This window comes from Ziziphus jujuba, chromosome 10, assembly GCF_031755915.1.
Source record: "Ziziphus jujuba cultivar Dongzao chromosome 10, ASM3175591v1".
Taxonomy (NCBI): Eukaryota; Viridiplantae; Streptophyta; class Magnoliopsida; order Rosales; family Rhamnaceae; genus Ziziphus; species Ziziphus jujuba.
Genome location: NC_083388.1, coordinates 22616212 through 22631419, shown reverse-complemented (window position 1 = coordinate 22631419; position 15208 = coordinate 22616212). Strand labels below are relative to the sequence as shown.

The following is a 15208-nucleotide window of genomic DNA, read 5'->3' as shown; positions in this document are numbered from 1 at the left end:
ATCAAATCGTGACTCGAAACGTTAATCGTTTTGTTAAAATTATGATAAATGAAACGTGTATCTAAGATACATTTAAAAATAATAATAATAATAATAATAATAATAAATTATAATAATATCAATCTATCATTCATCAATGTAAATATAATTATTAATTGTAAATTTAACATCTAATTTTTAAAATGTTAGTTACATCCATAAAATAAAATTTTAATGAATACTATTTTTTGAAAATAAAATAATAGAAAAATCTATTTAATTATAAATAATGTCAATCTTCAAATTCAAAGGGATCGATATCATCATTCGCTAATTCATCTCCACTCTCCATGTGATGGTCTTGTGCTTCCTCATCATCACTATTGTTTTGTTCAATATCAATTATTTGTTTTCCCTTATCTTTACTTGTAAGATCTCTTGGACCTACAAATAAGTAAATATATATGTTACTATGTTAGTCACTATTTTACAAAAAACAATATATTTAAATTATTTATACATTACAATTACTTTTTTTTTTTTTCCTTCTTCTTCAAGTTCAAAATATTTATTGATATCCATCCAAGTTGTATCATCAGGTAAGACTGAATTTTCTTTTTAGGTAATCCACTCATTATCATATTCTAAATCTGATAGACAAATAGGATCATAGGATTCACCTTCTAATACTATTTTCTTATGTCTTGCTTCTAATTGGAGATTGTACTTTACAAAAACAAATGCATTTAATCTTTGCTGTTCTAAATGATTTCTTCTCTTTGAGTGCACCTATTTAAAAAAATAATAATAATATTTAAAGTTTGAACTACATCATATAAACATTTATTAATATTGAAATAAAAATATTATATCTGATCAAATGTACTCCAATTTCTTTCGCATCCAGTGGCACTACAAGTCAAACTAAGAATTCTAATAGCAAGATTTTGAAACTCCTTACAACTTCTGCCAAATGACTCCCACCATAAAGCTGTAAAATTAAAAACAAATAAATTTAATGTATAATTTAATTTATATAATTTAAATGTAACTAAATTCAATATTTTACCTGGTTGCTTTTTATCTCTCATTTGAATAGCCATGTTCATACCAAACATATTTTCTGCATTTTGAAATTGATCCAACTGTGTATCAATTTTAAGTCTTAAGTCTGATTCTGGACACATTCTTTGTATTGTTTTATAAAGTTCCATTTTTACTTCATAATCCACATCAAATTCAAAAGAATATTGAAATCTACATTTCAATTTAAATGGTAATTAATTAAAGTAGAAGAATAATTAAATATAATTAATTAAGCCACAAAAAATAAAAATATTATATTTAATAAATTAATAGATAGACTACTATATAAAAAAATAAATAAATCATTAAATGATAAATAAAAATAAAGTTATACTTGTCCTTGGATTAAGAAAATGGGTTGCTGCATGAAGGGGTCTATGAAGTTGTAATGCCTATCTTTTATTGATAATATCCCAAATAGGCTTGTAATGCTTTTGAACTTTATTGAAATTAGCTTCAATTTGTTCTTTTGCACGGTCCATTGCTTCATAGATATAACGCATGGCAGCTTTTAAGTCTCCATCAACAAGCCTTAGTACTTTTACTAATGGAATTACACATTTCAAACAATAATTAATTGATGTCCAAAACTTTTTATCACCAAGAATAATATTCGTAACCATTGCACCATCTAACTTTTTAGAATAATTGCTTCTCTGCCATTCTTCAGAACCAAACATTGCTTTCAATCCAAATTTATTCTCCTCCAAACTTCTCAAAGTCAAATAAGAAGTAGCAAAACGAGTCACAGCAGCTCTAATTAATTCTCTTCCCTTAGTATATTTTCTCATAAGATTCAAAACCCGAGAGTGCCTATAGATATACACTGTAATCTTTTTTGCCTTAAACACTGTATCACTATGTATGGGTAAACTTCCAATATCAGTTAGAATTAAATCTAGACAATGTGCTACACAAGGAGAACAAAATAATTTTTTCCTTTTATCTATCAAAACTTCTCCAGCTTTTACATATGCTGCTGCACTATCTGTCACTAATTGAACTACATTATCGTCACCAATTTTATTTACTACAGAATCAAGAAGCTCAAATAAATTTTGTGCATTTTTAAATATACCTGATGTATCAATACATTTTAAAAACACAGTCCCTTTTGGACTATTCACTAAAAAATTAGTAATACATCTATTTTTTCCATCTGTCCAAGCATCTTACATGAGTGTGCATCCTGTTTTTTTTCCATTCAGCTCTATATTTTTCTAGTAGTTCCTTGTTAATTGTTTCTACTTCTTTTTTCAAATATTTAATCCTTATTTCATGATAAGATGGGGATTTCAAACCTGGACCAAATGAATATACTAAATCCAACATAGCTGTAAAATAAGGACTTTTCACTAAATTAAAAGAGAGAGCATTTGCATAAAAAAATCTACAAATATCTTAACAAACACTATTTCTATCTCCTTTTTTCGACAAAGTATTTAAAGTAGTGGTTGCTGGTTTTTTACCACCTTTCATAAAAGCATCCATCATCAAATTTTTTTTATCATTTTCATCTTCCTTATTGTCAAAAAAATCATCTCCATCCTTTTTTTTTCTTATTTCTATCTATTAATTGCTTGAAAAAATCACGAATATCATTAGGAACTTTTGTGCATGGGACAATATCTTTTCATGTACCAGCTAAGTAATTTTTGATTCTAAAAGTACCCCCCCAATAGTAATTTCCACAATGTATATACTTCAATCTCAATCTATTACCTTTTCCTTCCTCTATTTTTTCACAATAATCCCAAGTTGGATCATTATTTTTCCTTTTTTTTTTTTTATCTACCATGTTTTCTCAAACAAAGAAAACAGAAAAAAAAAAAAAAGTAAATTTGCGTACCAGAAATATTGAAAGAGGCCAAATCTGATTGTGCCGCACTTTATTGACTAATACTTAGGTAAACTAGGTTTACATGGGTATATATATATATATATGTATATTATTAATTATTATATATAAGTATATTATACATAAACTTTTACTTTATTATTTATTTAAAATTTAAAAAAGTTGATTTGTACTGCCATATCATAACATCACATTTTAATAAATAATAAAAAAATAAAAAATTTTATTCATGTGCCTTCATCTTATCAAATCTCTTTACCCAATTAACCAAAAACCAAAAAGAGAAATAAAGTAGTAATAAAATTTCTTTATTATTTTATTTATTCAATCTATTGAGTTGCACGAATCACGATCCTACAATTAATTTATTTTTTATTTCACCGATAAATTAACGAAAAAAAAAAACAACACACTTTAACCAGTAAAAACATTTCTTTTAATTTTTCCCCTTTCTTCATCTCTGCCATTCATCTTCGTCTTGTTTTGGTTTCCTTTGTGCATCGTCTTCTTTTCTATTTTCTGCCATTTATCTCTATTTTCTGCCATTTATCTTTTGCCTTTGCATCATCTTCTTCTCCTTTCTATCTTCTCCGATTATCACTATCTCCTTCTCCGATCTGCACTTTTCAAATAGATTTGTTTCTAAAGTATTTTACCTTTTGAGGAGTAAAATCAACTTAAAAAAGGGAAAAATGTGCAGAAAGTCTGAAACGGTGAATCGGCAATTCGTTCAAATCGTACGATTCACTTGGGAAAACGTACGGTTCATCTTCTATTCGATTCACATAAACGGTTTGTATCGTTTTAAATCAATTTCGATACGAATCGGACGATTCGTATCGCGAATCGGGCGATTCTAATAACCATGCTGAAAACCCCACTAGTGAGACCAGTAGGATCGATGTCTCATTCACATTAGTCCACGAAGTAGATCTAGCTCGCCTACCCCTATTATACCATCATCTGGCTTTATTATAAACTAGGATTTGCGCTTGTGTAAGACCTTCAATTTCCACCATTCCCTTTGGATCTGCTTGATGTTGAGATTGCTGCCGTTGTAAAGTTAGCCAGAACATAGTTATCAATTAATAACCCTCAAATATGATAATCCACCTCCCCCTATTATATCACCACCTGGCTTTGGTATAAACTAGGATTTGTACTTGTGTAAGACCTTCAATTTCAACCATTCCCTTTGGATTTGCTTGAATGTTGAGATTGCTGCTGTTGTAGAGTCAGCCAGAACATGGTTGTCAATTAATAACCCTCTAAATATGGTTATCCACCTCCCCCTATCGTATCACCATCTAAAAACCCCACTAGTGAGACCTGCAGGATCGATGTCTCATTCACATTAGTCCACAAAGTAGATCTAGCTCGCCTACCCCTATTATACCACCATCTGGCTTTAGTATAAACAAGGATTTGTGCTTGTGTAAGACCTTCAATTTCCACCATTCCCTTTGGATCTGCTTGATGTTGAGATTGCTGCCGTTGTAGAGTCAGCCAGAACATGGTTATCAATTAATAACCCTCAAATATGGTCATCCACCTCCCCTATTGTACCATCATCTGGCTTTAGTATAAACTAGGATTTGTACTTGTGTAAGGCCTTCAATTTCCACCATTCCCTTTGGATCCGCTTGAATGTTGAGATTGCTGCTGTTGTAGAGTCAGCCAGAACATGGTTGTCAATTAATAACCCTCTAAATATGGTAATCCACCTCCCCCTATTGTACCACCATCTGGGTTTGGTATAAACTAGGATTTGCACTTATGTGACACCTTCAATTTCCACCATTCCCTTTGGATCTGTTTGAATGTTGAGATTGCTATTGTTGTAGAGTCAGCTAGAACATAGTTATTGTAACAGCCCAGACCACCCACATGCGATATTATCCGCTTTGGGCCCAGCTTGCACGGTTTTGTCAAAACGCATCGCAAGGGAAAGGTATCTACACCCTCTTTTAAGGCATGCTTCGTTCCCCTTTCTAACCGATGTGGGATCTCACAATCCTCCCCCCTTGGGGTCCAGCGTCCTCGCTGGCATACCGATCTGGGTACGGGTTCTGATACCATCTATAATAGCCCAGACCACCTGCATGCGATATTGTCTGCTTTGGGCCCAACCCGCACGGTTTTATCAAAACACGTCGCAAGGAAAAGGTATCCACATCCTCTTTTAAGACACGCTTCGTTCTCCTTTCCAACCGATGTGGGATCTCACAGTTATCAATCTAATAACTCTCAAAGATGGTACATTTGCAGTATGGGAATACATAATATAAGATCAAAATCAGTAATTACAATCTTGTTACAGAATATGTTCTAAGGGTCGGTCTCTAAGACTACCCACGTAAAGTATAAACCTCCAACATGCTCATCGAAAATGTTCAAGATGTGCCTCCAAAGAGGCTTGATGGAAGTTCTCTATGAGAGAACGAGAAGCACTTCCATGCTTAATGAATGAATATATATATATATATATATATATATATATATTTTCAATGGATGTTCAAAGTTTGTGTTTTAAAACTTTGAAAGATCTCAAATTTTGATGATAAATTAAAAATTAATAGTGTTGAAATAAGTTTAATGAATGAATATATATATATATATATTTTGTTTTTCAAAATTTCATTACATATTAGTGATACTATTATTATTATTTATTTATTTAGGGTTTAGGAATACACTAAATGTGTATATAATTTATTATATAACATAATATATATATATATATATATATATATATAGAGATTTATTTAGGATTTAAGAATGCATGAAATGTGTATATAATACATATATATATATATAGATATATTATAATACTATAATAATATTATGTATAGATTTTTTTGTTTAAAATTTAAATTTTTTTTCAAATATTTATAGGGTGAAAGTATTCATACTACGATAAAGCGTTCATTGGTTTGTCGTTTCAAACCATTGATTCATGAAAGCCAATTGTATTTAATACAAAATTTTATAGTTGAATCAACAATATAACTATAAGACCATAAGATACAAATACATATTAAATTTTATGCCGAAAACTAATATTATAGATGTTTTGGATGAAAGTTTTCCAACACAAAATTTTGTATTGAAATTGTTTGGTATGCAACTTAACTATTTGGTAAGTAAGAAGTTTATAATAGCCCAATGATTTATGTTTAGGAATTTTATATATAACTTTTTTTTATTTTTTTGAAGATATTATTAGAGAAGTTGTTGAAAAAGACAATGTTAAAAGTCTAAAACATGGAGGAAAGACAAACAAGCTCATTAATATTACACTTCAGGATCTAGAGTATGTTTCATCTATAATTTGGTTATACTTTAGATTAAAGATGACAAAATATGATTTATATTTAAAACAATTTATTTGATTTTATTTTATTTACCAAATAAGTCAAATACATTTGGTTTTTTATTAATACAGAGAAATTAATTACTTACAAGAAATAAATAAATAAAAAGATAGTTAGAATAAATAACATTAAAAAAAATTATAATCTATATATTCATATTTTTGTTGATTTGTTATATTTATTTTATTGTAAAATAAAAAGATGTATATGCATTAATTAATAATTAGATTCTATATACTAAAACATATATATATATATATATATATATGTGTGTGTGTGTGTGTGTGTGTGTGTGCGTGTGTGTGTGTGTGTGTGTGGATATGTAATAAATGGAATTTCAATAATAAAATATATAGATTACAATAGTAAAATTTCTCTTCTTATTGATTTTCTGAAATATATTTAATCATAAATAAATTATCTTATAAGATAAAATAGTATTCATGGGATAAATAATAGTAATAATAAATATAATTAAATTATATTATGAGTATTTAATACAAAAAAAATTAATTATTGCAATGAATCAAAAAATACATTTGAGTTTGAACTTTATAGGTAAAAAAAATTTTTTTTTTCAAAATTTCATTACATATTAGTGATACTATTGTTATTATTATTTATTTATTTATTTAGGGTTTAGGAATTCATGAAACGTGTATATAATTTATTATATAACATAATATATATATATAGATTTATTTAGGATTTAAGAATGCACGAAATGTGTATATAATACATATATATATATATATATATAGATATATTATAATACTATAATAATATTATGTATAGATTTTTTTGTTTAAAATTTAAATTTTTTTCAAATATTTATAGGATGAAAGTATTCATGCTACAATAAAGCGTTCATTAGTTCGTCATTTCAAACCATTGACTCATGAAGGCCAATTGTATTTAATGCAAAATTTTATAATTGAATTCAACAATATCAACTATAAGACCATAAGACACAAATACATATTAAACTTTATGCCGAAAACTAATATTATAGACGTTTTAAATGAAAGTTTTTGTACACAAAATTTTGTATTGAAATTGTTTGGTATGCAACTTAACTTTTTGGTAAGTAAGAAGTTTATAATAGCCCAATGATTTATGTTTTGGAATTTTATATATAACTTTTTAAATTTTTTTGAAGATATTATTAGAGAAGTTGTTGAAAAAAACAATGTTAAAAGTCTAGAACATGGAGGAAAGACAAACAAGCTCATTAATATTACCCTTCAGGATCTAGAGTATGTTTCATCTATAATTTGGCTATATTTTAGATTAAAGATGACAAAATAGGATCTATATTTAAAACAAATTTATTTGATTTTATTTTATTTACCAAATAAGCCAAATACATTTGATTTTTTATTAATACAGATAAATTAATTACTTATAATAAATGAAAAAGATAAAAGAAAAAAGATAGTAAGAATAAATAACATTAAAAAAAATTATAATCTATATATTCATATTTTTGTTGATTTGTTATATTTATTTTATTGTAAAATAAAAAGATGTTATATACATTGATTAATAATTAGATTCTATATACTAATATATATATATATATATATATGGATATGTAATAAATGGAATTTCAATAATAAAATATATATATTACAATAGTAAAATTTATCTTCTTATTAATCTTCTAAAATATATGTAATTATAAATAAATTATCTTATAAGGTAAAATGATGTTCATTAGATAAATAATAGTAATAATAAATATAATTATATTATATTATGAGAATTTAATATAGAAAAATTAATTATTGCAATGAATCAAAAAATACGTTTGAATTTAAACTTCATAGGTGAAAAAAATTAATTAGTAAATATATTTAAATTTGAATTTTATAATTAAATAGTATTATATATAAAATTCAAAATTTTTGTTCTTAACAAACTTTTATAATATAGATTGAAAAAAAATTAAGATCAAAATATACTTAGTAATAATAAAATTTTTAAATAAGTTTTCAAATATGATAAAAGATATCAATCAGATTAGCGCTAACAAGACGCAATATATGTTCAAATTTCGAGTCCTAAAACTTTGGAAGGTCATAAAATTTGATAATAAATTAAAAATTAGTAGTAGTGAAATGGTTTTAATGGATAAATAGATTTTTTTCTTAAATTTTTGTTTTTGATTATTATTATTATTATTATTATTTGTTTGAATATATTTGGTTGATATACTGAAAAGAAAAACTTTTATCCAAAGTTCAATTTGTATTTAATGCGAAATGTTATAGTTGAATTTAACAATATTAAATTTAAAACCATAAAAACACATACAAATTGTACTTCATGTCAAAAATTAATATTGTAGTCGTTTTGGATGACTTAAATCTATGTTATTACATATTATTAATAATAAATAAATAACTGAAATAAATCTTATCAACCAGTAAATTAAATTTAAAATAATTTAACAATATGAAATATTAAATTAAAAATAAAATTTTAATTATTTTTAATTATAAAATTAAATTTTCTTTTTAAATATATAAAATTTCGTATTATTTATTTTAATAATATTATATTATTAGTAGTATTGAAATAATTTAATTTGAAATACAAATAACTTAAATTCATGCTATTATATATTACTAATATGTTTACATACAAAAGCTAATTGATGAAAGTATCAATATTAGTAATGATGATTTTAAATTATATCATATGTATTATTTATTATAAAAAATAATTATAAAAATATTATAAAAAATAATATAATTTTTCAGAATATTAAATATTATTATTAATGATATTATGTATTATCTATATTATATATAAATATAAAATGGTTTATTATTATTAAATTTAAATATAATTAATTATTATAAATTATTTCTAAAATTATCTGTTATACGGATGGATGGATGGATGGAGATGGATAGACAGATGTTAGTTTTTATAACGAGGAAAGCGTACCCCAGATAAGAGAGAGAGCTGTTGAGTATCTATGACCTCGGAGCCCAACCAAATGCCTACAAGGCTGAGTCCAATGAATTTAGAACAGAATTAAATAAAGGCCCATTGGAGCCCAGTTTGTTGGGCTTGGTCCTGGACTGGGCAGAAAGTAGGGTGGAGGTTGAATTGAAATAAGAGAACACGTGTCGGGCACGAGAGTCATCCACACCAATATATATAGAACAAGTAAAGGGGACCACTTCCGCTCATAGATGTGGCCTAGGTATCGACGTGGGAGAGAGGGGTAGGTATAAGTGGACTGTGTTTCTATCTTCCAGCCGAATAAATGCATGGTACATGGCGTCGAAGATCTACCGAAATAAGTACATGGCGTCGAAGATCCACCGAAATAAGTACACGGCGTTGAAGATCCCCCCAAGTAAATGCATGTTGTGGAGGAGGCTGATGTCGAAGGGGAAGACGAGGAAGAAGGTAACTATCTAACTGTTTAAGTTATGTTTTGTTCAGTTTGTTGTTTTTAATTTAATTTAATTTAATTTTATGTATGTATATATATATATATATATATATAATATATATACACACACACACACTCTTAAAAAGACAACATGTTCATAGTATTTTCTATTTGAAGGGACAAATATTATCCGCCGGGCCAAATAAGTACGTGTTGGATAGGCTGAAGGTAAGTGTCTAATTATGTTTTGTTCTATTTTTCAGAAACCAGTTTTCTCCGTCCAGCCTACTTATGTTCAGATCTGTCTTTTTATGTTGATTTTATTATAATTTTAAGTAGGGGGAAAAAAAAAAAAAAAGAAAAGAAAGAAAGAACATGCTTTATTTGATTTGAAAGGAAAAAGACGATGAAAGCTGTTATGTTTTGAAAGTTTGTGTTTTTTTTAATTGCTCTGTGATGGCAGTTTAACCTTTGATAATAAAAAAAAAGAAAAATAAAAAAAAAGAGAATTGAACTGAACATGTTCGTTGAAAGAAACATGTTTTATTTTATTTGAATTGATCCGACGAAGGGTCTTGGAAAAAAGAGGATGAAGGCTGGTTTGTTTTTGTTTTGGAAGTTTTTTTTTAAGGAAAAACAAAAATTGAATTTAAATGCTAGTTTTGCAGGAAGAGGTAGACGAGGAAGATATGATAAGTAAATTACCGTGGGAAATTCTGGTATCAATTATGTGTTTGTTGAGCACAGATGAAGCAGCAAGAATGAGTGTTCTTTCTAGGCGATGGCGTAAGATTTGGAACACTTCCATTCGGATTATGCCTAGGTTGAGTTTTTTTTTGGACAGAGGGTGGTTTCCGGATATTAGGCCACGTGATTTGGAAAAGAAGATGAGGAAGAGGATAATTGAGGTGCATCAAGTATTGAAATTGCACAAGGCACATACTCTGTATGAGTTTTCATTAATTACTTTCGAATTGACATCACGGGACTCTCATCATATCAACGCATGGTTGAATTTCGCTGCGGAAAAACATGTCAAAGAGCTCAGGCTGAAGCTTACTTCTCTTATGCTTTATGACGCCAGTTTCATAGCTGATAATTTTCATTTCCTCAGGGTTTTGTATTTGGAGGGAATATACATCACTGAAGACATTGTTCACCGTTTATTCTCCAACTCTCCCTTTCTAGAACGTTTCTTTCTTTTGAATTCCGATAAACTTCACAGGTTGAGCATTGTATCTGCTCCCAATCTTAAGTACTTGTATATAGAAAGATGCAGGGGGCTGCAACATCTACAAATCTCCTCTTCCGTGGAAAATCTTGGTACAATAGAAATAAATGGTGGTGTTAATTTTGAAAGCGTCAACGTATCTGCCCCAAATCTCTCCCACATAATTCTTGGCATACAATCTCAGGTCTTCAAATTCGACGCTTATGTCACCCTGCTTAATCAAATCAAAAGACTTAGTATTGATGTAGGTTGCTTACTATTATTATTATTATTATTTGTTTCTCCTTCCTAATTATTTTTGTTCTTTTGTTGGACTTTGAAACTTTAATTTTGTTTTTATGTTGGAAGTTAAAATTTTAATCTGGTTACTTAGGTTTACGCGGATATGATTTCAGCAGCATTTCGTCAAATTCCTGAGTTTAGCAAGCTTGCACATTTGGAATTGATAATGGATAATTGTTCCAAAATTACACCAATTCGCTGTTTGCTGGATATTCTAAGGGCAGCTCCTATTTTGAAAACTTTCTCATTCCAGGTGCCATGCCAATCCACAAATATATATCTATGTATTTATATACATATTTATTTTTATCTTACCTAAAATCCCAATATAGGGACCTGCTAAACCACCAAGTAGTCTTTTGTGAAGAAGTTTTCCTGCCAAGAAATATTGTTCGCAACGTTCATCATTTTAGTTTTATTGCTAATTTATAATAAATCTTTGTTAAGTGTAGTTTTCTTATACTATATGTGAATCTGTTATATTCATATGGCAGGATAACAAACTTTCTGGACATCCCGCGAAAGATAATGCCTTAGAGGTATTAATTTTTTATTTTTAATGATGACATAAATTTTCTTTTCTTTTCTTTTTTTTAATAGAAAAATAATGTTGAAGTGGTATTTATTTGAATATGGTTTTCGTTTTGACAGTGGTTGCATGTGCATATACCTAAGAAGGTGGAGTTGGATCAGAACCATGCATGTGACTATCTTAAGGTGGTGAAGTTTGATAACTTTGCTGGGTGCAAATATGAAGTTGAAGTTTTGTTGCATTTACTCGAGTATGCTGTGTCAGTGGAGAAAATATTCATTGGCCTTATGGATTCAAGTACTTGGAGAGACCCAGAAGAGTGGGGGCATGACTATGAAGATAAATTTGATAATCAATATGAAGAACTCTGTATCGAGTGTGCCCAGCAATTGAAGACCCAAATACTCCAAATGCATCCCAATGTGGATGTAATTATAGCCTAATTTAATTAAGTTTTGATTATGGAAATTCTCTTTTTTGTTATTCTTTATGATTAGCATTGATCAAAATGCACCCTGTTAGATTGTGAAAAGACTATCTTATATGATTCTTAGAAGCATAAGTTGATACAGCAGATAATTTTATCTGAGATTTAAAAATTCATTTTATGCTTTTTTTTTTTTTTTTTTTTTGGGTGGGTTACTTATGAAATCAAAAGACTAACAATTTTTACAATAAAAGAGTAAGCATTTTTGTCAGCTTTTTGTTATGTAGATTAATACATAACCTGTGTGGATGCATGACAACATGCTCATATTTATCGCAGGTATTCCCCTCGTGTTAGAAAAGAGAAATTGTTTTTTTATGAAGTAATTTTATGGTAGTATATATCTTGATTCCTAGCTATTATCTCACAAATAGATTTTACATAAAATGGCAATAGTTTTGGCAATAGTTTTCGAATCTATGGTACTATAGCAATGGGGTATAAAGTCCCATATTAAATAGGAATAGGAAATTAAATGACCAATCACAAAATGAACTACTAGAAATTAAAAACACAACTAATCCTACCATTCTTTATCAAGTTTGCAGCCATTAATTCCAATTTTGGTTTGCTATTATGCTTTTTCCACATAAATGTATGAATTATCAATGGCACTGGTCTGTATTTCTAATCAAATGCCAAATCGTGGCAGTAACTTTGTTAGAATGGGACTCTCGCTTGTGTTGGTGACTAGACTCGGTTGAGGAATTGTTCCAAGTCACATACTCCTTTGAATTCACGGATATTAGTGTCCATGTTCTTCATATTCATGCATATAATTAAACAGTGTACAGATCAAAAGATGTGCAACTTTCAGTATGTATATACATACGCACATGCAGGACCATTCTTTGACTAGTTCTTGATGGTCTTTCATCCAGTATTTTTAAAGGGCTTGAATTAGAAATGTCATTGAAGATTCCTCGCTAATAATGACTGGCCAAAGTAACTAAGACTTTTATTTTTATTTTGTTACATACTTTTTTGGAGCTGATTAATTTCATATGAATTCATTTTTTCAATATTTATATATATTAAATCGCAGTGTAATGAATTGTTGATAATTAGTATGTGAAAGTCTATAGAATATGTGATTCATTTAACAAAATTTCCACATAATTTTAATTTAAATTGTCTGAAGTATTCATATCCAAGTGTAAAATGTTTACATTTGGAGTGTAATTGTCAATGTTTGTCACTCTTTTCAGGTTTTGCCATCAGTAAGGGAGAAGCATGATGAGTTTATGCTGAGGGAGCTTGTGAAAAGATGAGTTTATGCTGAGGAAGAAGATGAGCTTGTGAAAAGATCAGTAAGGGAGAAGCATGATGAGTTTATGCTGAGGGAGCTTGTACCATAAAATCATGGTTAGGTGGCTCTCTCGATTCTTCCATTATCTGGACCGCTGGTGACTTCCATCCTATACTGAAGTTGGACTCAAATGCTTCCGTGATCAGGTATGCCATGGCTAACCCGAACATGTCATATTTTGCGTATTGTATTCTTTTTACTATTCTTTGCAATAATATGATGTGCACCTCTGTTTTAAATATTCTGGTCTACCAGGAATTAAATGCAAGAGTAAGGGATGCCGTAATTTCTTTGGTAAGTTCAAATCTTTTTCTAAATTAGGGATCTTATTTCTCTAGTTGTCAAAAGTTTTGACGAAACTTTGCAAATCAGATTGACCAAGAACGTGAAGGAGAGCAGAATAATCAAGCTCTATTGAAGAATGTTTTGGATATCTTTGTTGAGCTCGGGATGGGGCAAATGGCTTATTATAAAAAAGATTTTGAAGCAGCCATGCTTGAAGGAACTGCTCCCTATTATTCTAGAAAAGCTTCAAATTGGATTCTTGAATATTCTTGTCCAGATTATATGCTAAAGGTAAAATTTTTGTGCTTTTTATGTGGTTGCAGCACATATTTTTTTTCCATATTAGATAATCTTTAATGCGTCTTGTTGGAAATTCTAGGCAGAGGAATGTTTAAGACGGGAGAAATATAAGAGTTTCTCATTACTTGCCCTCTAGTAGTAAGCCAAAGCTGCTGAAGGTTTGTTATTGATTTTGTATTATAAATCCACCTTTTAGGTGTAGCTACTCTAGGAATATGAATGGAGCATGTGTAGCTAGGAATTTGTTTTGGCTAAATGGTAATTTATTTTATTGGTTTCATCTTTTGCCGTGACATTCTAGATTCTGACTATTTTGGTTGTGATGTTTGCTTCTTGTAGAAAGTTCAACATGAGTTGTTGTCTGTGTACGCAACCCAATTGCTTGAGAATGAGAACTCTGGTTGCCATGCTTTACGTAGAGATGATAAGGTAATGTCTTAAATCGGAAAAAATTAGTTAACCAAATATTTTTTAAGTCTTTCATATCACCCATTTTTGCTGGTTGTTTCAGGTAGAGGATTTGTCTAGAATGTTCAGGCTCTTCTAAGATTCCTAAAGGCCTGGATCTTGTGTCTAACATATTTAAGCAGGTTTGTATACTTCAAATATGGGCTTCTTATACATCTTATGCTTTCTGATTTTATGCTTATGTATTCTTATATCATATTCCATGACGCAGCATGTTACTGCTGAAGGAAGGGCCTTTGTCAAACAGGCTGATGATGCATCTAGCAACGAGAAGGTCCTTGCCTTGAACATCTTTCCTCCTGTTCAATCTAGTCAATTGAAAAAAATATGAAAAGTTAAAGCTAAAACAATGATATTATATTGAATATTTAACTTTTCCATACCTTATCATGTAACCAGTACATAAATGTACGTTTGTGTTTGTCTTGAAGCCAATATGAAGTTGAGTTTTTGTTGGATTTACTTGAGTACGCTTTGTCAGTGGAGAAAATATTCATTGGCCTTATGGGTTCAAGTATTTGGGGGCGTCACTATGAAGATAAATTTGATAATCAATATGAAGAACTCTGCATTGAGTGTGCCCAGCAACTGAAAACCAAAATAAT

The 15208-nt window shown here is 29.1% G+C and overlaps 1 protein-coding gene and 1 pseudogene across 4 annotated transcripts; both read left to right on the top strand.

Moving 5' to 3' along the window:
* Positions 1-9498: 9498 nt before the first annotated feature.
* LOC132799247 (F-box/FBD/LRR-repeat protein At1g13570-like) lies at positions 9499-12357 on the top strand. Of its 4 annotated transcripts, none has more exons than XM_060811733.1 (6): positions 9499-9723; positions 9887-9937; positions 10378-11124; positions 11314-11475; positions 11717-11761; positions 11874-12357. In XM_060811733.1, exons 1-6 carry the CDS (start codon positions 9589-9591, stop codon positions 12195-12197), a joined length of 1464 nt encoding a protein of 487 aa, XP_060667716.1. In that variant the 5' UTR covers positions 9499-9588; the 3' UTR covers positions 12198-12357. The 4 variants fall into 4 exon arrangements, with proteins under 4 accessions (XP_060667716.1, XP_060667714.1, XP_060667715.1 ...); XM_060811731.1 differs by having other exon boundaries at positions 10378-11184; XM_025069667.3 differs by having other exon boundaries at positions 9641-9723; positions 10370-11184.
* A 492-nt stretch (positions 12358-12849) lies between these two features.
* On the top strand, positions 12850-14968 carry LOC132799695 (cullin-1-like; annotated as a pseudogene).
* The last annotated feature ends 240 nt before the right edge of the window (positions 14969-15208 follow it).